Genomic DNA, 24,194 nt, shown 5'->3' with positions numbered 1-24,194 from the left:
CTCCCTTATAAAGGAAATGACATATTTGTATGTCTACTCTTTAACATGATGGTCCACTTGCAGAAATACAATGTTTTAGTGCACATTTACCCAGCAAAATAAGAAAACTATTGCTGACAGGTTGGTTTCACTGGTTTCTTTTTTTAATGAACAAATTTAATGCAATGATTGGGATGAGGGCTATTAAGAACACGCTCGGAAATCGTTGCAAACAGCTACTTTGCCATCCTTTTTGGACAGTTTAAACAATCTCGACACCTCAGACATACCAGTGTTGCATGTTCATGATTGATGCATCATCTTAGAAAAGTTCATTTTGGGCCAATACCGATAGGCCTATTTCATTTTAAGCCTTTATTGGCCGATACAGATGACATACCGATATTACCGTGCATCACGACTTGAAATTAACTTTTTTGCTCAGTGTCCTGCAACTGTCCAGAATTCTACTTTCAAATGTCCCACACTGAATATCCATTGTCTGTTTTTTTCCATTGTACATAATAAATATACTTTAATAGTTTTGTTTCAGTATCTTGCATCACTTCATTGACTTACTCTGGGCTGCCATCGAAGTTTGGCTAGTTATTCCCTGCACTTATATCTGGATAAAAATGTGCAAATTCACAATAGCTGTGACCAACCAACCATTTACATGCATGTATCTGCACATTCATGCATTCACACACATGACCTCACAAACCATCACCAAAGAAAAAGGAACTGCTCAGTCCAATAACGCCTTCCACAAATGCCTACAACAACGGGTTCATGAGTTACGAAAGGGGATGTGGCAATATGGTGTTTGGGTGTCTGTGTGTCTTTCTGCACAGTTTGGTCATTGGTCAAGTTCGGTTACGTGAATTTGTTTTTATGTGCCACTTTGTTTTAGACCACTATCAGTGCCACAGACTTGACCTCCAGAAAACACCTGCAAAAGGATGGGAAACTTTTTGTGGACCAAAAGGCCAACCAACTTATAGAGCTACTGGTCGCAAGAATTCCAAGGTGAAACTGCAGTGAAAATGTAAACCTGTTTGTGATTGGCAGGCTATTCGGCAACAGAATTTACTTGCAGACACTTTGAACATATGTCATGGAGAACATATTCTATTTAAAACGGTGTTTAAACATAGTGTGAGTCCCAGGTGCTATTTTTATTGTCCCCAGGACAACATGACATCCTTAATTCCGAGCACTGTCATCCCTAGTTTTAACTTAATAAAAGCATTAATAGGCTGCTTTTTTACCTGCTATGTCTTTCTACAGCTAAGTATTCATCTTGTCTTATTTTGTGTCAGCAGTGTCACGGTTTGTTTGCATTTGTTGGGTGTGCGATTGTTCATGCCTTTGCAGTGTTAACAGCCACTGTCCTGATGGTTAACAAGGGGCAAATGAATTCCCTTCAGCAACTGAGACTGATCAAAGATAAGCACAGCCTTCTGATGTCTTTAAGAGAAAATTTGTTACCATTACCTTTACTGGAGGGAAAAAAAAGGAATTCATCATTTAAACCCCAAATGCCAATGTTTTGGCAATAACTGCAGGGAAAGGTCTATAAAAAGAAACCACCATAACAGGGGCAGCGCACACTCGTTTAAACCATCTGTTTTCTACAGCACTGGCATATAACATCTGCACACAAACATACATTTTTGAACACTCACTAGTCGGTGTCAAATTACTGGTCTTACTTTATGGAAGAGAAGCACACTGATCACAGCAACAACAGCAGCTAAAACCACAAGGGGAATCTTAAAAAAAGATGTAATGTGTAAGTAAAAGTCCAATCCAGCTGTTAAGTCATTTACTGAGGAAGACTTTAAATAAGGTCACATGTGAGGGAATGATTGCTTAATTTCTAGAGTTTAAAACCATTTTGAAGCGTAATTTGGAAGCAGCTGAGCATATTTGTATCCATTCACAAAAAGTACCTCCCACTTCTTTTCTTCAGCGCAGTGGACAGACCTGTTAAATCATAACTTACACAGAATGGTTGTACTGCTAAGTATATGGTCCAGAACCAAGTTTCCATTTCAGCCAAGCCATGGATTTTCATATTCACACACACACACACCACAATTTCACAAAGTATACTGCCTCAACAAAACACAACACTCTCCTTTGTTTCAGCGCTGCATCAATACAATCGTTAACTCACAGACATAACTATTAACCAAGTCAAGGCTACAGAGATAGTATAGTATTTGGACTACACTTCAGACAGGCCCAACATCTCACAGGAGTTTTTCAAAGTCCATTTAGTCTCAACAAAATCGACACCAAGACTGTTCACTAAATGTCTAGTGTGATTATTAATGGTTTTTATTATATCAGCTGCTTGTGGGTGAACCTGTTGTTAAAGGAAAAATGGTTGGAATTCCAGAAAAAAAACCCACCCAAACCCCTCATTGTAATTCTTTGAATTCCAGTTTCCTGGCTGCTAAGCCGAGGTTAACATTTACAGACAAAGGTGTGTTAATGCTTCAAGCATGACCTTCCCCTTCTCTTTTGTTGCCTCCCTGAATCCAAATCCCCTGGACACTGGCTCACGTTAATGCAGTGCTGCCCGGCATTCGCGAACAAATCTGTAACAAAATTTTAAATAATTATGGAGAAAAAGTCAAATAAAATAGCTTCAGTCTGGGGCCCTTTACTTAAAACCAGTAGAGCTGCAACAATTAATCGATTAGTTGTCAACAATTAATTTTGATAACAGATTATCAGTGTGGGTAATTTTTAAAGAAAAAAAGTAAAAAATTCTCTGATTCCTGCTTCTTAAAGCTATAATATGTATCATTTCCATATTGAAGGTCCAGGGTGTAAGATTTAAGGTCAGAATTTAGCAGAAATGTAATATAATATTCATATGTATGTTTTCATTAGTGTATAACCCACAGAAAATCAGAAATTGTTGTGTTTTCATTACCATTAACTGTCTCTAGATACGACCTCTAACATTTTTTCTTCTTCTGTTCAAAACAAGACATTTAAGGACTTCATCTTGGGCTTTGGGAAACAATGGTCGACATTTATCAGCATTTTTTGACATTTTATAGACCAAACAATTAATCGATTGATGGAGAAAATAATCAACAGATTAACTGTCAGTGAAAATTATCATTAGTTGCGGCCCTAAGACCAGAGAGTGACTGGGAAGGATAAAGGAGGAGTGAGTATGAATGATAAAGAAATGGGCCTCAGGCATATGACAGGTGATTTAGGGTAAATGTTGTTTCACCCGTTTCATCTCTGAAAGCAGACAGGACATTCACTCACCGAGGGGCTTGATGACTAATCAGTCTAGAACTAATAATGTGAAGTCTACACTTGTTTCCATTTCAGTCTGAGCTTCATGCAGCTAACAATGCAGACAGTTCATAAACTCGTCTGCCTCTGACATCATGGTCATATGAATGACAGGCAGTGCCTAATAAGGTGGTGCAGGAGGTAAAAAAAGAAGCACTGAAATGAATACTGCAGCACCTGGTTATTAGCTTTTCTAAAAGGCTACAGGCGCATGTCCCACAGAGGGGATCTGTATCTGTCTGAAGTCTTTGGCATATGGAAACAAAGCATTCCTTTACAAAAGAAAATTCTCTGGCTTGCGTAAAAACAATCTTGCATGCTTTCCAAGTAAATATTAACACCTGCTCAGAGAACATGATAAGCCTCGACATGCACCTATGACGTTAGCCGTTGGTTGCAAAACCCTGTGATGATGTGACCAGCATTTTCACATTAGTCCATGCAAACCAGCCTCCATGCAAATTCTACCCAGTACAAGCAAGAGTTTTCTTTTCCCCGACATCTAAAACTGCCCTGTCAGTCTCCCCTGCTTATCCAACTTCTGTTGACAGTAAAAGGAGCTCTCTACACAGCACATTGCATAACACAGTGTCTACTTGACTTCGGGTAAACAAACTAGACACAAACAAGGATAATAATTATGTTGAATGAAAAATTATGGTTCATTGTGAAAAGTGTTGCAAGCATCAGAAACAGATATTTCCTGTCAAGTTGAACTGATTATATGTTTAAAATATTTTTATAGAGCAAACCCATACATAAATGAACTAATTATTACCTTAAGATGGCAGTAATGAGGTCCATCCACCAAAGCAAGAAACCTGAAAGAACAACTCCTGGATCTCCAATCCATCAGACTCCTGCGACCAGACTATTAATATGATGAATGATGAGTGTGCGCTACACAGTTAAAGAGGAGCTGTCTCAGAGAAAGACACACCTTTATGACTATTTCAGGCGAACTACCTAGGACCACAAGTCAGACTTTAATGTAAATTTGCATATGAGACACCCAAAATAACCCAGAGTTAGTACATACTAAAGTTCCTCCTGTGCTATTCTGTCTGGCTTGTGGCCTTTTGTTTTATAACCAAATCAGGGGCAAAGAAACAGGAACAACACAGCCTATATCTCTGTTCAGCATGCAAATGCTTATCCTAAAGGTACAAGAGCCTCTAGCATCAGAAAACAACTTTCTCTCTCCGCTGGACAACTGGTAGCACATTACAGACGCCACGCTGAAGCACCTTGGCTTCTCTGAACATTTTGTTGCCGGTGGCAAGGCTGTCATTTGCATCGGTCTTAAGCGTTTTCTGAGCACAGAAAACAAACAATAAGAGTAAGAGTGACAGAGTGAAGAGAACATCCCACTGAAATATACAAGCCTCTGCCTGCTCTGTTAGTAACAGTCCACACAGCCGCTCCTGCTTGATTCACTCTGACTCATATATCAGATCCCGGCAGAAAATGAATCACATCTTAAGTCACCATGTGATATTACTCTAACACCGGCTTGACCATACCTGCAACTGCATGATCAATGACAGTTAAACTGTGAAATATCGGTAATTTCAGTGCTCAGTTTCACCACACCAAGAATCATCTGGGAAGAGGTTGTTTCCTGGTTGCTTGGTGAAGTCTTGGCAGGTTCATACTTCTACATTACTTAATACCCCCAAGGACAAAAAGTTTTTTACAAGTGCTGGTAATTTGTGATGCATCTAAATAAAATTTACGACTTTTCTTAAACCATACCCTTATCTTCCTCAACAAAAAAACATGTTCAAAGCTCATTCTTGCTGTCTTTTCACCTGTTGTTCTTCACTGTGAACTTGTTTTTTTCAGGTTTCAGGGGTGTTGCTGATACCGATTATTAGAGACTGATATTTGGAACCAACATACATTTACATTAAAAATTGTAATTCTTTTGTCAAAATTTGTAATAACCATTTTCTTCTACTTTATACTTACACACCACAACATTTTTTTGAGTCAAACAATGGACTTTTTACTCCACCAGTCTACATTTATTTAATAACTTTAGTTACTTTGATCAGATTATCAATTCAGATTATCAATACGAAATATAAATAAACTATTATGAAGAATTACAAGTTACCCGGCAGTAAATAAAGTTTCCTAATTAACAGTCAGTCAGATACTACTTTGGGTGGGACATTGAGAGACACTATGGAGTGTACTACAGACTGAGGGTGTTTTCACATTAGGCGCAATTGCTTTGTACTGTGACCCCCCCCCCCCCCCCTACTCCCCCGTTGCTCAGCTTTAACATTAGTAATGTCGTCCTGTATTTGAGTACACTTGCATCATCACCTACAGGACATTTGTTTATGCTGTTGCTATGGTGTAGAAAGGCAGACAAACGCAAGATTTCATTAGTAGTCCACTTCCTTGTTTTGGCACAGTTAGCTTTCACACCTGATGCAAACCGCGCCCGAGTTCACATGAACCATACTTGAGATAGAGTTGGGCAGATGGTCCACCATGATCAGTCAACAGTCATCGACCTCTACCATCATAACACTGTGATTTAAAAGCCTTCTGTATTTGAGATAGTGTGTCTCCTCAGAGTTGCCATAAAGTTGTTGCCTAAGTTCCATTTCTGATGTGGTAGAGAAAATAAAAAGAAGTTGTTGCTGTTGTTCATTGCCCTACATCTTAATGTTGTGTTTATTATTTTCTTTTCCAGAACAACTAAGTTACAAACATATGGTGCCGAGACAGCGATTCTTTTAGACTCAGCAATGACATCATCATCCATCGCGATATTTTACTGTGGGTATCTTCATGTGCTGATTTCGTAGACATCACCCAACCCTAACTTGAACCTTTTCAAGTGGACTCAGGCATGGATCAATGAATCAACGAGTAAACGAACTGCGCCCAGGTATGGTATGCAGAGTTCACACTAATCAAACAAACTGGACTTGGGGATCATTTACTTTAGTGACAACAGATAAAACAAAAAAAATATTCCGATAACTGTAAAAATACTGAACACTGGAGGTGATAATCATCCAGGTCGATAATTGGTCAGAAGTAGCATACAGTAACTATTTTTTGGAGTTTTCCACTTGCCCTAAAGAGAACCTTCACCTCCCACATTAAAGTATATAACAAGGCAAAAAATCTTTGTCCCTAATTGAAAGATTAGTATGTTCACTCACAAGGTAGGAAAAAAAAACAACAACATCAAACTGGCTCTTGAGGCAACTGCTAATCTGCTAAGCCTTCCAGAGCCAAGGGCGAAGTGTGTGACCCTGTTTCCCTTGCGGGGATAAAGAGGCAATAATGTTTTGCAGTAGTACATCTTAATAAAGCCCTTCCGCCCCTCAAGATCCACTCCGAACTGCCATCTTCAACGCCCCACTACAAACTCTGGCACTCACCTCCTCCCCCGGTGGCTGTTGGGAGACAGGGAGGTAGTCTTGCATTGATCCCCTTGGGAAAAACTCCTCCCTACCTGGCAACGGTGAATGGCCGCCCCTCAGGAGGGCAGGAGGCACAAGCATAAAGGAGGGTGCCTCCGGAGATTAGGCCCTTGAGTCTTCACAGACCATTATCAAACAGCATGAATCAGAACACTGGAGATTAGACACCAAGGCCGATGGCCTGGATTGATTCATATCCCTCGACGGAAAGAATTTAGGTCACTTCAGGGTTTTCCTGCTTTGAGCACTCCTTCATATGTACAAGATAGTTTGATTTACACTTATCTTTGGCCTCAAAAGGAGCTTTTAATGCTGTGTTAATAATTAGCCTGAAGGTCAGTAAATAAACCGCAGCGGACAACAGAGGCTGAGTACACACACACACACACACACACACACGGACACACACAGACACACACAAACTGAACCTGCATTCCTCACTGACAGTCAAGGTCAAAACTTTAGGCTGGGAAGTTTTGGGGGAATTCTGGTGATTAAATACGAAACTAAATGTTTTGCGTAGTCAAAGCAAATTTCACTCATTTATTGAGCGTTTGTTAGACTTTTTAGATTCCTGAAATGCTTGTGTAAAAAAAAACACACTTGGATTAGACAACCATGAGAGTAAAAATGGCTACGATAGCAAGATACTACTTGAAGAATGGCACTGAAGAGTGTCATGTTTCAGAGAGGCAGGTTCCTCAAAGTACTAGAAGGACAAAACTCCTCAAAAAGCTCAGATTTAATCCTGTAAACCTCCCCTGTGCTCGACCCCCAGCTCTTAAAGGATCCAGCTGTGCCAGCTAACCTCAGTGCATAGGCATGTGATGATCCACTTAAGAAACTCCTCCATCAACAAGCCCCCCCTCCAAGAGCCCTTCAGGCACTCACAGTGCACAGCAAGCTTTGGATCTACTTAAAACTCACATTTCCTCAGGACATCATCGCACACCATCTGGGCCCTGAGGTGTGAGCCCATTGTAAACTTTACCACCAATCTGATAGTCTACAACCAAACTGCCGTCCTGTTAGCGCCTCTCTGCAGTGTCCACACAGGCTGGTGGTGGGACAGCTGTTTACCACATGCAGTGTTATAGAGGGTGTGATGCTGCTTATCCTCTAGTGTAGGCCTTAATAACACTTACTGTACACAGCATTCAAATGAGGAATTTGACAGTTTGCTGCGTCAGTGCATTACTTCTCTTTTGTGTACACTCGTAGAAGTAGGGGTTAAAGAAGGGTTCTTAGTGAAGGGCTGATGTTCTAGAACCATTTGCTTCTGAGGAACCCTTTCTGGAAGAAAGAGTTCCTCAAGGATTGCTGAAATCCTGTGAAAACTCTTTTGTGAAGGGTTCTTTGTATCATAATATAAAGGGAAAAGGTTCTTGGTCGAACCTGCTGGTTTGGTTCTAGATAAAACTCCTATGGAATAGTGAAGGGTTCTAGGTAAAACCCTTCAGTGGGTTCTTGATTTCACCCTTAAAACCTCCAGTACTCTCTGGAAGGGTTCCAAGTGGAACCTTTATAAAAGGTTCTATCAGGAACCAAAGAGGCTTTGCCATGGGGACAAGCCAAAGACCCCTATATGATTCTAGTTAGCACCTTTATTTCTAAGTGTGCACTTGCCTAAACACAGAGCGGATGTTTTGTGATGCTATAATAAATGACAAGAAACAGCATTAATTACATAGGCTAAATCATCTTTTACAATAACATATAATTAACATTACCAAGCCATTATTGTGTTTACCATCATGTCTTCCGCGTCACTAAAATATTCTAACGCACTGCATGCCTGATTACAACATGCCAAGTGAATGTTAAGTGTTTTTGGAGGAAGCTGATAAAGAGTTTTATTGATTCAAATGAGTTTCTAAGAGGCCATCTAACAGGAACAACCGAAGCAGGGAGCCTGTAACTAATGTGTGTAATCCAGCGGAAGAGCTCTATAGGAGGAATGCCATTGTAAGAGGCTGTAAAATCATTTACATTGAAATAAATTCTTTTGTGAGGAGTACGGGACCCTGAGCCAAACAATGACATAAAATACAGTGAATGTGGAATTCTATGCAATAATAGCTAGGCCTATGTTACGCAATGATTTACATAAACATATGCAACACTACTAAGATGTTGTAGACATGTAGGATAGAGGGTCATCGGGAGTTTCAGTGAGTGTCAGTGCATGACAAAACTCACTTCACCTGAGGCTGCCTGTGATTAACGTTTCAGATGATTAAGCAGAGAAAGAGTTCTAGTCTAGGAGCTCCATCGATAATCCCACTCAGAGACGCAGCCATCCCTGCCATCATATATCTACATCCACAACCCTGTGCCCACTGGTCTGGAAAAGCTGCAGTGAATGGAGATGATCCATTCGTCCACCCCCAAAACCCCTTTAAAGCTGTACATTCTGCACACACAGCCACATTCCTGCCTGAGGTTAAGTAGGTCAGAGGGAACCCTTATCTTTGAAAGAGATGCTTCATGATGCCTCAGGTTGAACTGACAGACTCAACGCACAGTAGTTCTTTTACCTGATATATTTCACATGTGGTACACAAGGATTATAATCATGCTGGTTCACATTCCACCATGAGACCTTAGCTTAGATGTAAATTATGAGGGGGTCTTATGTAGGTTCCCATCATTCAGTTGTTCTGGAAAAGTGAATTCCAAATGTGTAAGAAGAACAAAAAAAACTTTCAACAGCTGTGAAGAACATCTGGGCACATCTTGCAGCAGAGACAAAATTCTCTTTTATGCTGGTTTTGTCTGATGATGCATGGTGCCACCCAAAGCTTGCTAGTAGGGAAAACTATGCACACAGCTTCTTCTTACTTCAAATCCCTTGACCCTACAGATGAATCGAAGCTGGATATTAGGACTGTGTCTGAGTTGAACATGTAGATTTAACATTTCGTTCCTTTCTTCTTAGTTGAACACCACACTGAACTCCACTATCAACCTACATATGAGTGTGTTTTACCAGTAAGACTCACATTTTAATGCCTGTCTTCATCATTTGTGATGTGAAAAGATTAGATTTCTACATAGTCAGAGAAAGTAAAATTATATATACTGCTCATAGTTAAAGTCTGAAATCCCAGTGCACCACAGAGTGTGCAGTGTCATCTGTGCTCTGTTTCTAACACTCTTCTCCTCTTCCATCACAGTTAGTTTCCTGGTGATTTTGAGACTGGGTTTGTAAAGTTTACAACCTGCCTTCTTTTGCATTGCTCTGTATACAATGATGCAACTCAAAAAGAAGAGCCGAAGCTTGTTGGACAACTACTAGTTTCAGAGGCTCACCATCAACCACCGTTTTTAATAAGTGCGCCAGCTAATATACAAAATATATTCATGATTTCCCTTGATTTCTCTGGCTGGCATGGTGGAAAAGTGGTTAGCACTTTCATGTCAATACAAGAAGGTTGTGAGTTCAAAACCCGGTTCAGACAGGCCTTTCAGTGTGGAATTCGCTTGTTCTCCCTGTGCTTGCTTGGGTTTCCTCCAGTCTCCCCCACCTTCAAAAACAGTCTATAGCCAGTACTAGGTCAATTCCCAAATCAGTTCGCCTGACCAAGGCACTGGCTTAGAACTGGAGTTTATCCCCAGGCACTGCAGAGTGGCTGCTCACTGATCTAAATACTAGGATGGTTCAAATAGAGAGACTAAATCTTACTGTGTAATTGTATGGGACAATAAAGCTGACCTTTACCTGTATCTATAATTCCTCAATGAAATGTGCATTTTTGAAGGCCTCTCTATGTTTTTGTTCCTGGTAGTGTAATGCACACTGACTCACAAAAACAAAAACAAAAAACGATTGCTCAACTTTAAGAATCTCAGCTGAGTGAGGGCTTGATGATTTGACTCATCGACTTTCAGCCCGACTGGATAACCACAACCTTTTTAATTATTTATCTTGACCAGGCGGGGGTTTCCTTCACCACGTGCATTCCTCCTACCTGCTAACTACATCAAACTTCACACAGATAGCACATTACCAACAGCCCTGCCCCTTAATTACCATCCATCCATCCACAGCAGGGGAGCTCAGCCAGTCACACTTTAACTTTAACAGATCAGTCTGAAAATGTTTCAACTGCAAGTGGGTGCTCTGTCATGCCAAGGTGATTTTACACTGGACATCTGAGCTGCAAAATGAGCTATGAGAGCGTGTAGACGGTGCAGAGTGGCCTTTTGAGGAAATAGAGACACAAATCTTCATGAGGGCGGCACACGTCTCCCCCAGCCAAAAGCCTCCTCTGGCCAAAGCTGAACCAAAGGCACAGGCGCGGAGGAGAAAGGGAACCATTGACACACTGGTATTCTTCAGCCAAAGTGGAAGCCCAGAGCCAAATGTGTTCGGTAGAGAAGAGAGGAGGCGTAGAGGGGCGGTGGGGAGGGGGGTCTGAGGGACAGAGCAGGCAAACAGATACAAAGAGGCCCTGTGTCAATGCTGTGGCTCTGCGACTGGAGATAATGAACACTAAAATAATATGTAATTTGAGTGGCCCCCAGCATACGAGGTCAGCACCGCTGGCTACACCAGCCGTCTTGCCTGTCTGTGATTCTGACGCAGTCTGGTTTGATGTGCGAGTGTTCAGGGGTTTCAGCTGTGTGTCAGGGTGTTTGGCCGAGATCCACAGCCACACAAAGAGCCTCTCTGCCAGTCTGGACTGTAGGAGGGAAGTTCACTGCTCACTCAGCTCTGCCTCTCTACATTTCCTCTATTCTTCCATTTCAAGCATTTTTCCATTCACCTCTGCTGTACTTCTGTGTTATGTTAGTGCACTGACCAGGGTAACCAGATATACCAGCAGGAATAACCAGACTTAATAAAATTCCATGTTTTAATAAGACTGGTCAATTCATAGCCAGCAATTAGCAGAGCATACTGAATGTCACTGCACTGATCTTACCTTCCCCCATTGGGCCCTGGTGGAGAGCAGAGTGGGACCCCTCTGGCATGGCACTCAGGCCTCTGGAGCTGACAAAACAAAACATGAGGGTTCAAACACAATCCAGACACTTCATATCAGGGCAGTACACACAGCATGGCAATGCTCATCATTCTTGGTGGGTTCTCATAAAACAAAATCTTAAACTAACCGTTAATATCTTATTTATGTACATCACCAGTTAACTGTTGTCTCTAAGAAGCTAATGCAGCCGTTTGCCACTAGCCAGGGTGACCGTGGACTGAATGGGCTGCCGCAGTCCCGGCAGCCAGCGTCCTCCCTTCCCTGCGCTAATGGCCAGATGCTGTAATAAAGCAAGGTGGGAAATAGGAAGTAGGACAGATGACATCTCGTAAAGCCAGGATTGTTTGGCAGTACTTTGATCTAGAAAATGAAAATAAGGTAGTATGTAGGCTGTGTCCGAATAAACTGACATATAAGCACTTGGCTAGAGCAATGTGTAACTACATTGAACACAGACATGTGGACATTAACCTGCGAGGAGAGCAGGCTGCTGGTGCTAGCACTGCTAACGTTAGCCACACTCTGCAAACCAATATGACATTGTTTACCCGCAGACACTGTGATCCCACTCAGTCTGAAAAGACCACATTTAGTGAGCTGTGGTTGTATTTGGTAGGATAATGTGCATTGTAAAACTGACATTTCTGTTGTGTACTCGTCAAATTTATGTATTTTATGTGTAGAGTTTTCAGGTTGCTTGGCTTTACTTGAGTATTTATTTTTCTGGATTTCATGGATTTCTACCTAAATGGATAGGACAATAACACATACAAAAGACCACTGCTTGGAGTATCCATCAGTGCATATACAGGGAGACTCAACCCTGAAGAAAAGATGAGGTTCAGTCAGCTTTGGCCATCAAAATGTCCTTCAGAGGGCTACTTTTTACTTTTATACTTATAGTACATTATAGAGCCTGTACCTTTTCACTTTTAGTTGAATAAAGTTTGATCAGTACTTCTACCTTTATCAGAATCTTATTTTACACAAGTATCTGTATGACTGCTTGAGTAAAGAATGTGTACTTTGCTAAGCTGTTCAAAGTTTTTATTCTTTTCTCAAGTGAGGCATGCTTTCTTTACTGGCCTGGCTCATTGAAAGCAACCCAGTGTCAGTCTATTCAGGTCTTATATAAAAAGGAAATTCTTCCCATTCCCCTACTCACTGCTCTGCGTTGGCTCATGCCAGCCTCTTGCTAATATATAGTAATGCCGGGGCTACTGAGGAATGCACAGTAGAGGAAATTGTGATATGAGCTCATGCTAATCAGTAGAGAAAGGGCAGGAGGGGGCTGGAATGACAACAGTTTAACTTAACACAAATGTACTCTCAAGAGATTTAGCAGCTACAAAGTTAATGTTTAAGGATTTGACATTTGAGAACCTCTGGGACTGCCATTTGAGCTCTATAAGTATCAATTATGCATCTCTAATTGAGTTGTACCTCAAAAACAGCATTACAAATTGCTACTACAAATATGAATGTTTGCTACATAAAACAACTACAGAAACAAACAGAGAAGTCCAACAAAAACAAGTTAATAAGTGTTACCAATAACCCCAATGTAACATCAAAACAAGTTATGTCATTATCAGTGTAATGGTCCCGTGAGATTACAGGTTCACCCCTGGTGGCATGTATTTTCTAATCCCTCATGCCAGGCTGCAGCACTGTTAATGATGAGGTGTGTCCCCTCAGAGCCACTGTGCTGCCAGTTTCTCACATCACTGCCTCTCTGTCTCCTTACAACAAATTAACATGGAAGACTGTGCATGAGAACTTGTCTCCCTGTGATTCCTGGTGAGCCTCCGGCCTTTTAAACATCACATTCTTGGGCTCGCTAGATCAGAAGAGCGGGAATTCTTCAGGGATTAGGATGGGCATTGTTCCTAGTGCGTTTGCTGGCCACTGTGCCGAGCTGACAGCCAGGCCAACCGAGGCCAAGCCGAGCCCGCTGCCAGGAGGTTCGCCAATTAAGATGTGCAGGAATGCAAGGAGGAAAATCACAGCGCTGGATCCACACATTAAGATCACCGCTTCACTGTAGGGTCCCTACAGCTGCAGCCGGAACTCAAGTAGAGTTTGTTTACTAGACAAGTCATGAAACTATTAATTTTTTTGTTCATTCTACAGCAAAGAAGAACAAGTGAAGAGGAGAAATAAATGCATACTAACAAAACTAAATGTAGTTCTTTTGAACTCACAAACCAACCATGTTTGACTTATTTACTTAAAAAATATCCTGTGCACATGCACAAGGACACATGGTAATGGGATACACATTCATTTTGATGGTTTCATGATATTCCACTGATTTACAGTTGATGGCATTAATGCCTAGCATTACGGCAACAAGGACAAAGAAGAGGACTGTTAGCTAGTATACACAGATGTAAACAATGCAGGTTTTAATATATCTTTTAAAAATTCAGTGCTGCAAATGTTGCAAATCCTCATTTTCAGTGTTTTCTAGGCCTGAAGGATGTAAACATAAATTTTGTTTATTTATAACCTCTACAAGGTACCTTTAATGTAGTCTGACTCACCACATGTAGACTGTGGGTATAAGCCTGCCACTGGTCGCCTGTTTCAGGCAGTGAGGCAGCATCCGTTATCTGTCTCTCACTACAGGAAACAACAACAATCTCTGCGCTAGCAACCTACACGCTAAAAATGGCAAATTAGAACCTGGGCCACTAATGGTATGATTGCAAACAATACTCTGTTACCTTTTCTTCTGTGGTGATTTAGACATTTTAATGTTCAGGCCCAGCTCTCAATGTGCAAATGTTCCATCAAAGTAAGTTCTTCCTGAGATCTGACTATGCGAGACTACCTTTAAAGTATCTGTAAATAACATGTTCATACATTCATTTAAAAAAAATCCAATTTTGATAAAAAAAAATATTCTTTGTTCTCATTGTATGGTATTAGTGTATTTTTCCCATTGTGACGATGAAGTCTAATGTCATCTCAGTTTGTAATATTTTTATAATCAAGAATTATCCAATCCAGTCAACATCATCATTTTAATCTGGTGTGCCTTTCCTTCAGGAATTCCTGTGGATTTGACTGAAATCATAATCTTGGTGTATCTTTAAGAACAAAATGTAAAACTAATGCTGTCAGACAAGCAGATTTATGCTCAGTCAATGCAGCACTGTGACAATGACATTCTTCAAGAATGAAGCCTCTTCAAACTGCCTTTGACCAAGCTTGGCCAATTGATTTTGTACTGGGTTAGTTTGTGTAACCTGCAGGAGTAGTATTCATGTCGAGGGGCAGGCTGAACTCAATAAAGTCCTCTGATAATCCCACCTACCATGACCTATGAACTAACCCCACTTAATGACCAAACCAGAGCTATGCTAATCTGTTTTTGGTCAACGTGTGGCTAGACTAGGAATAATAGGCTCAAAATCTATATAAACTGCAGACGTCTGGGTCTTTAAAATGTTTTTCCAGTGTCTTGTCAGGTGGAGAAAGTGTCTGATAATGTCTAGCAGGACATGGTACAGCTGTTTAACTCACAATCTTAACACATCTGCACAGAATTCAGCAAATGTAACTCATTAACTTTCCCCTCCTGTTTGCTGACATGACAATTCCAAATCCATGTTTTCCTAGGGAGGGGGCACAGCCAAATTTCAAATCCTAAAGAAAACACTACATACAGGCCAACATTCATGCCAAGCAGGCCACCTGTGCTTGAACTAGCTGCCATTCCACACAAATGGAGAGCATTTGGTTCCCACAGCTGATGACTGAATTACCCGCAGCATGAACCTCCCGCATGGGAATCTGCATCTTGCCCGTTAATTGAAGACAGATGCTACGAGAGCCAATCTGATGGTTATTAAAAGAAAGACCTGCAATGGATCACTTCTTCAGATGGGCTGATAAACTTCCTTGTTCCTCTAATCGCCGGGCTTTACACTGATCCAGGCAGTCAAAGCCTGAATTCCTTTCTTTAAAACACAACAAACAGATGATTAACGGGGACAGATGCTGGCAAGATACAGCGCTCATGCAAATAAAGAGAAAATTACTACTGAGTCATCACCCCAAATGTGTTAAAGGCCTCACTCTGAGATAATTCGCACAGACAAACATATACCTTGAACCAAGACCTCGGGCTTAACATGTTAAAGCAAAAAGGGTCCTTGGGGGGTGATGACAATCTGGAGCATTTTTCACCACTGACAGGCTGTCGAGGTTATGAGAGAAGTGAAACCACTAAACATGTCTGCAGGGGAAGCCGAAGGAAAACAAGACTTCTGCTCCGAAGGAGACATGCCACTTTCTCTGTCTATTCAGGAAGGGTTACAAGAGGCACAGACAAGTCACTGAGGACGTGACATAAAAAAAAAAACACTTTACTGGATGCCAAGATTGCTGTCAATTAACAGACTGTGTTTAAATTCAAATCCTGGTGGGTTGTTTTAAGGGCTTTACTTAATACCATTTTGGGGTTTTGAAGCTTCAGTAAGAATATTTGCAAGTATATTATATCACTGTCAAGATTCTCCAAATCCACAATTCAATTTGACTTTCTATTTTAAGGTCTCAACTGTATTCTCAACTTTTTTTTAATATTAATGGCTATGCTATTGTCAGACTATCAAGTCTTGATTTGTAAATGTAAACATTTTCAAGTTCTTTTAAAAGACAGAAAAGTGCAACTGCAGATTGCTGGTAAGCTATGCTGTGTCATCTCTGAAATGTTGTTTGATTTAGTTTTTTATTCAAAGCTCGAGTGTAGGTGGGGATGTAGAGAAAAAATATTAAGAGAAATACTATACTTAGAGAAATGCACAGAAATGCACCCACGCAAGGTGGATCTGTCCTGTGCGCTGGTGTCATGTGTACATGCTTGGTTTTTATGTGTGCCAAATAAGCACAGTCATTTGCCTCTTTTTCGGTGCAACCAACAAAAAAGGGCAAAAAACAAACAAACAAAAAAAACACAGCATTTGAATACTGATTTGGGCATCAATTAATGTGGTAACAGTTTGCACAGTGTATTGTTTAAAAAATTACTATACCAGTACAAGTACTAGTCCACTTAAAGTGATACAAATATAACTGGAGTACTTCATTTGATGCCTTTTTTAAAATTTCCATACCTTCATACCTTGTGGTGGCACCTCAGCATGCTAAATTACTAACTCTGTGAGCAAATACATACCATGGTAATTCTTTTTTCCACATCTGGGAACAAAAATGATTGAATGAGGGTAACGTTTGACTTGAGTATTTTCAATAGCACTTGATAGTGTTACTTTGCTTGGTAGCTTAAAGATATTGAGTACTGCAACCCAGACCTAGCAATGGTAGAAGCTTTGAAGCATTCGGGTCAGCCATTCGGTAGAGTTGCCAAAGATAACTCGTATCCAGCAGCTGTTCTTCTACAAACTGGGGAGGCTCACAATTGGTTGGGTCCCGCATCTGATCCAAAAAGAGAACTCATTCAGCCTTTTGTGCAACAATTAACAGCACAAATTGTTTTTTCCTCGTGTGGAATGAGTTGACGGGAGGACAAACTAAAAATAGACCAGAGAATTCCTGCTGTACTGATCTCTCTCACAGTTAAGAGACCTACAGCATCACGTTGCATTCGTTGCCGACCCCAACAAGGCCCACGGGAATCTGGAAGTATGACATAAGCCCCCTGGGATGCCTCTAGTCAGACACGGTGGAGTGGGTTTCTTTAAGACACCATCAGTCAGGACGGATGTTTACGTTCAGGACAAATAAAAATCAAACCTGGCATGGCAGGCAGAGGGTCTAGGGCCCAACAGGCTAACTGAGACAGAGAGTCTTTATTATTTCAACATTGGTGCCATGTTTATCTTGCAAGACCTCTCTCTCACCCTCTAACCCCATCTACCCCGGCAGAAAATACCCCCTGACAAACAGCCTTTTCTGTGAGTGCCCTCTTTCCCACATTACTCCTGCAGTTTGTCCCCTGACACACAGGCCTTAAGAGACTAACAGCTTCTCATTCACTGGGGAAAACAATAAACCCTTACGCTCCCTCTCTTCTTCATCTCAATCAAATCCGCAGCTTCCACAAAAGCGATGGCTTCCCACAGACACACACAACATATGAGCCTCTTATTTTAGTCCACTGCATTTTTCAGCATGCTGCTTAGATGTGGCGATAAGTGATCCATCCCGATGAACACCCACAGGGCACTGCGAGGAGTTTCGCCCATATGGTGCACGTACACCCCGGCCAAAATAGCCCTTAATGGGAGAATAATCATTCCCTGCTGTGCTGAGAAAGGAGAAACAGCAATTTTCACCCCCCAATTGATGACCCTTAACCACAGAATGCATACCTGGCAAGTGAAGTTGGCAAGTGCCATCTTAACTGGCAAATGACAAGCGAAGACTTCCAGTTCCTCAACATTATAAGTAAAAGACAGCCAGGAGAAAGCAGTCGGGTCAGTGTCCTCCATAACGTCCTGCAGCGTTTGGAGGGGAGAGCAGAGGGCTGCTTGGTAAAATTAGACGCCAAGTCTTCAAATAGAATTGGAGGGTGCCCATTTAAAGGTGCATTACGCCACATCTGTAGGCTAGGGCTGGGAAATATATTGATAGTGTACTGATATCATGATATGAGACTAGATATCTTAGATTTTGGATATTGTTATATCGTGATATGACATAAGTGTTGTCTTTTCCTGGTTTTATTGAAGTCAAGTAATGATATTATCAGAACTTATCAGACTGTTCTAGCTGTTCTATGGCTCTGGCTTATTTCTGTTAATGTGAGATACACATACGGATGCCGACGGAGCCAGTTGTCCCATACTCTGTGTTTATTTCATCCTTATTGGTGCAGATTTTCTGAAAGCTCACAGACAAAAAGGAGCAGTACTGCAAGAAGTTGTGGGGACGGTGTAGCCAATGTCTTGTTTCGCCTACAACCCAAAGATAATTAGTTTACCATCACAGAGGAGTAGAGAAACCAGAAAATATTCACATTTAAGATGCTGCAATCAGAGAATTTTGACATTTTGTCTAAAAAAAAATTACTCAAACCAATTAATCGATCATCAAAATAATTTTTCTTTGGACATGCACAGGATGCTGCAACTAGGCGTGGGTGAAGAAAAAGGACTGGAAAACGAATCACTGATTCTGCCTTTTATTACAATATCATTAGTGAAAGCTCCTTTCGGTTGATTTTCAATTTAATATTAAGATTGTGTCACCCCTGCTAATCATGATATTTGGTTTTGTCCATATCGTCCACACAAACATCTCCCTCATGCCTTTGTGGGGGCTTGTCAACATCTTAACAACAAAAACAGAGTGAACCTCCCTTGGGTGTCTGAAATGCTAAATCACTTACGGCGCACACACTTCACATTCAAACAAACACAAAGTTGTCAGCTCAAGTTAGTTAGAGTCGACCTTTAACTCTCACAGTGTAATCCTAGCTGTGACTAGCCAAAGCTAAAACTTTATGGTCTCCTCAGATCCTCGTCTCTCCAAACAAAGCAACACCAAATAAGCACTGAACCACTGAAAAATAAAGGAGGTGGCTGATGAAAAGCCCAGACGCTGGTTTTTACAGTTATAAGGTCTCCATAGATGAAACCAGCCTGCATCCTGCAGCTCTGGTAATAGTATCACAGCTGCAGCATACCAAGACTCGGGAAGAAGAAATGAGGTGCCAACTCTGAGATCCAAGATACACTTGGGCAGTTTCCTGTCTGGACCACCTGGAAGAGCGCGCTGTTTATCACGTTGAGGAACACATTTATCTGAGATGAAGTTGAGACATTATTGTCCGAAAGGTCAAGTGAGGTCAAAGGAGTAGAAAATGGAACTTTTCACTGGTAACTGATTGATTTTGTCCCATTCTTCTCCAACAGCTGGTGGGGAAAGTCATTGACCTATGAACAGCCTGCATTTAAAACCTCACTGTGTCTCACTAGGGTGCTCATTAGACGAAAACAATTAGGTTTGCTGGGGCCAAGTATGGGCACCGCAGGGGGTGGGAATGGGATGCAGGGAAAGAGGAAATGGCAAATGATTCAACTGCAGCATGGAGGTTAGTTTGTCTCACAAGTCAAGTCTGACATCAATACTCATGTGGAAAAATCTAATCCACGTTAAAAAAAAAACACACACACACTGTAGCAGCTGATCAAAGTTCACTCAACTGAGAGTGTTGTGTTTCAAAGACAAACATTTCTTATCTGACTGAAACTCCTGCACTCTCCAGGGCTTATAGCTGGGAGGTTGGGAAATTATATGAAGCAGAAATGCACCAAAAGCTGCATGCAATATATGCACATAAGGAATGTGCTCAAGTGTTTTATATGTGTAGGGTAGACTGGGGATGGTTGCAACAGGGGATGGCTGCAACAAGTCTTATTCCTCCGATCTGACACTTACTAGAGTGATGATGATACTCATACAGCACATTCAAGACACTGTTGCTACTGTACCCTGGCTTAAAACAGGCACACACAACTGCAATATTTCAGCCTGCACAGGTCAGAGTTGGGTATATAAAGGTTTAGCTCACCCAAAAATACATATTTGTATTGCTTTTGTCAACATACACAAGTCATGGTAAGGTAAATAAATCTATATGAAGACAGTTCGCACAGTGTAGTGTTTTTATAATATATGCAGTTTTGTACAATGACTACATATTGAACAGAAGTTTGTTGCGATGCAAATTTTTTCTTATCTCACACAGATATACAGAGAGATTGAACAGCACCTGTGGCATCTGGACACTGACTCAGTTTGCCTACGTTCCATGCATACCCAAACAAAACTCAACTGTTATTTCATAAATAAATCAATAAATAATAAATAATACTACTATTAATGATAATAATGTAAAACAAGGGATTATTTCAGAAAACAATGGTTATTGAGACAAAAAGCAAAACTTGATTCATGAAATTTGATGTATTTTTATTGTGTTGCAACCATCCCCTGGTTGTGTTGCAACTGTCCCCGGGGCTAAGGTAAGTTGCAAAATTTGACTTCTTCCATTCTAAGAAATGCTGTGAACGATATCATCTTTAAATGTAATATGGGTAATTAGGAGACAGACGTATGCTTAATATATAACGATTTTAATGGTCTAGTCCAAATAGAAAAACTTAAAGAAATGCAAAATGCGTCGCAACTGTCCCGAGTCTCCCCTACATAACTGCAGAGCAGACTCTTCATGAGCAAAAAACACGCAGACAGATGTTTTTTCAACTTTCACACCGTGTGGCGTTTAATTAACTACAGTCTGTTCTGCTGCTGTGGAGCAATGGTAAACTGGTAGGTTCAAACCTTTTTTAATTTTTTTTAGACAACAGCTCAAGACAACATTGGAAAAGCTGATAAAATGTCCAGTGTTTTTTTTTTTTAACAGCCCTCAAAACACATCATCTATCTCAACAAAATAACCATAGAAGGAGAGAGAGTCGTCTGTCACGTAGGTTAGCTTGATCGGTAACGTTATCTTGACAGTCAAAGTTGAGTTAACGATGGTTAAGATTTGGTAAAGTTGTAAAAAGCCGTTCACGTACCGACTTCGCCAACTTCTTCCCGTCCGATGACTGTTGTCCCCCGTGAAACTTTTCTCTGCAGTTCCTTGACGTAAATCACAACGTTACTCCGTTAGCTTCTTCTTTTCACATGTTAAAAACCGCACAGGAACGCACGCACACATCCCAGCACAGGTCATCAGCCCGCACCGCGTCCAGCGACCAAACAGTCTGATCCTGATCCTGCTGCATCTCTGAAGAACTGACAAGAGCTGCTGCTGCATTCACGGACTGACGGAAATATACCAACTACGTGTTATCAGTGAACCAAGGTGACGACAACCGGAATTAATTTCTTCTGATTCTCCCTCATCTGGACTGAAGATAGTAAAAAAAAAAACAAACAAAAAAAAAAACAATAGTGAAAGAAATACTCAGTGTACTTAAATAAAATTAGTAACACCATACCATAAATACTAAATTACAAGTAAAAATTGTCCATCAAATTTTCATTTAAATAAAAGTGCAAACGTATTATCAGCAAAATGTATATCAAACAGATATCAAAAGTATTCTTTTAGTCAGAATGGGCCTTGTCAGATTATATTATTATATTATTGGAGTATTATTAGTGATACATCAGCATGTAAACAGTATGTTAATGTCATAACTGCAAATGCTGGTTGGGTAAATTTATAACACATCATATTTTACATACTGATCACATGTTTTTTGTGTGTAAAATGTTCGTCTGAATTAGTAACTTCTAATTAAATTTACATAAATATAGTGAAGTACAAAGTTTAGTAGGTCCATCTGAAATGTAGTGAAATAGTGGTACTCAAGTCAAGTACTCAAAATATTACCTAAGTACACTACTTGAGTAAATGTACTTTGTTACATTCTACCACTGGTATCTTATTAGCCCCTGTTATTGTTTGTTTACTATGAAAGGCCTCTGGTCTTATGACTTTCTAATTTACGAGGAGCAAGTGAATGTAACAAAGGACCGCCTGTTTTTGACAGGCCAGTGTCTGTTTGGTGAGTGTCAGATGAGGTGTTCCCACATCTTAACATCTGGCCTGCAGAAGTTTGGACATTTCTGTCAGTGTGTGAGATAGTTCATAAAGGGCGTAAATAAACAGAATATTTTTCCCAGATAAGTATTTTACTTTGACTCTTGGTACATGTATGCAAACCAATGAGAGGCTTGCGAAAGGACATAACAAATTGTAACCCTGCCAGTTACATTTATGACGGTCAGGTCAGTAGACTGGGGTCTCACAAAGGATGGCTTCAGTGAATCAATTGGGTGGGTGCTAATTTATGTCTAGCTGATTAAATAGAGAGGGGCGCTCCTGCTGAGCACAACCCCCTCTCTGCTTCATACAGACTGTGAGGAAAACAATATGCTGCAAGACTTTACTCAGAGAGTCAGCTCAATGAGGTGAAAATGCACCTCTTATTGTCATACATACAGAGGTCTTATGGCATGAACTTGCTCAGTTCACCACTGAAATAACTTAAAAACAACAACATATTTTTCCTATAACGTGTAGTGCTATTTAACCTTAAAGATTGTTGAGATGTCTGCCCTCTTTTGAATATAATGGAACTAAATGGCACTCGGCCTGCTTTGCTTAGCTACTCAAGATCATCCTCAACCCTTGTTGTAAGCAGTTTCATGTGGGAACTCTTTTCTTTACAGTAAAGACAGGAGTTCATCCTACATTAGAAATCAAGGGATGCACTTTTCTTTTGATTGTGAATGAGACAAAGATTTTAGAGCAAAAGAAATAGAGTTTGTGTAACCTTTATTACTCTGAATTAGATGCTCTGTGCTACAGATTTGACTCACAATGTCTCCATCTGCTGGTTACAAAGGGGAATGCCTCTGTTCAATACCATAAATTCAGACCAGGGATGACAATGTAATTTCATTTATCAGATTTATATTTAAAAATATATAAATATGAGTGTCTGTATTGTAAAACCTTTGAGAAAATAATTCCAGATTATTGCTTTTCTGGAGATAATAAAACTCACTATCAGGTATAGGTCTAATATTGTATGTTGTATAGTTGTAAAACAACATAGTAGAAGACCTTTGAGGACAGATTCATGGGGCTGCGATTAAGACAAGTTAAACCTGTGTTGTCTGGAAATATCTCACATGGTCTCTTCAGTTCCATTGTGGTATCCAGCTGATACTGCACCTGTGGTTTAGTCTAAACCCTGTCGCAGTCTCCTTTAGAGATCAGCAAAATGCCAGCAGCATGAAATATAGACTGGGTTTCATCAGTAAAGATTCGTTTAATCTAAGATTAGTTCTAATCAGAGTTGTTCAGATTAATCAGAAAAAGCTTTTTGGTCAAATTATCAGCTGGAGTGGAAGAAAGAGGAGAGACATAATGAAACGCAGCTGAGTTGAGTTCATCCTTTTTGCTTAATCCATCTATAAAAGTTATTAAAATGTATTTTAAAAGTCAAACCTCCTCAAGTGTAAGTTCAAAGTTAATACTGGATCACTGTTTAAACTGGAATTTATAGTTTTGGTGGAGCATAATTATATTTAATCTAGGATTAGAGTTAAAACTAAACTGAGGTTTAAATTTAGTCTTTCTTAATTTAAAGCTAGTTAAGGGTTTAGTGCAGCATTATTTAAAAGCTAAACCATTAATAAAGCACTTAAAAATAAAAAAATAAAATAAAAATAAAAAGTTCTTGAGTAACCAAGCCAGTCATTTGACTTTGCAGCAAAACAACAATGTATGTGTCTCATAATTCATGACAATAGAGCATACAGTTCACAAAAATCAATCACACTCATTTAAAAATCATTTAAAAAATCTACTGAAAAACTTTCAAACATGTTCAAACCAGTTTGACTCTCCTGCAAGACAAACAACACTCCTAAATAGCTC

At 40.3% G+C, this 24,194-nt stretch overlaps 1 protein-coding gene across 1 annotated transcript in view; it reads right to left on the bottom strand.

The window, feature by feature from the left end:
- Positions 1-18,220, bottom strand: part of LOC146310592 (pleckstrin homology domain-containing family G member 3-like) — a 42,154-nt gene extending 23,934 nt beyond the window's left edge. The window contains exons 1-2 of the mRNA XM_084742312.1: positions 18,097-18,220; positions 11,690-11,757 (exon numbers count right to left, since the gene is read on the bottom strand). Coding sequence (XP_084598438.1) covers positions 11,690-11,757; positions 18,097-18,167 — 139 coding nt within the window. The 5' untranslated portion in view covers positions 18,168-18,220. The remainder of the gene's footprint in view (positions 1-11,689; positions 11,758-18,096) is intronic.
- Between the last annotated feature and the right edge of the window lie 5,974 nt (positions 18,221-24,194).

This window comes from Lutjanus erythropterus, chromosome 18 (genome assembly GCF_056507025.1).
Source record: "Lutjanus erythropterus isolate fLutEry1 chromosome 18, fLutEry1.hap2, whole genome shotgun sequence".
Lineage (NCBI taxonomy): Eukaryota > Metazoa > Chordata > Actinopteri > Lutjaniformes > Lutjanidae > Lutjanus > Lutjanus erythropterus.
This window is presented reverse-complemented; position numbering and strand designations above follow the sequence as displayed.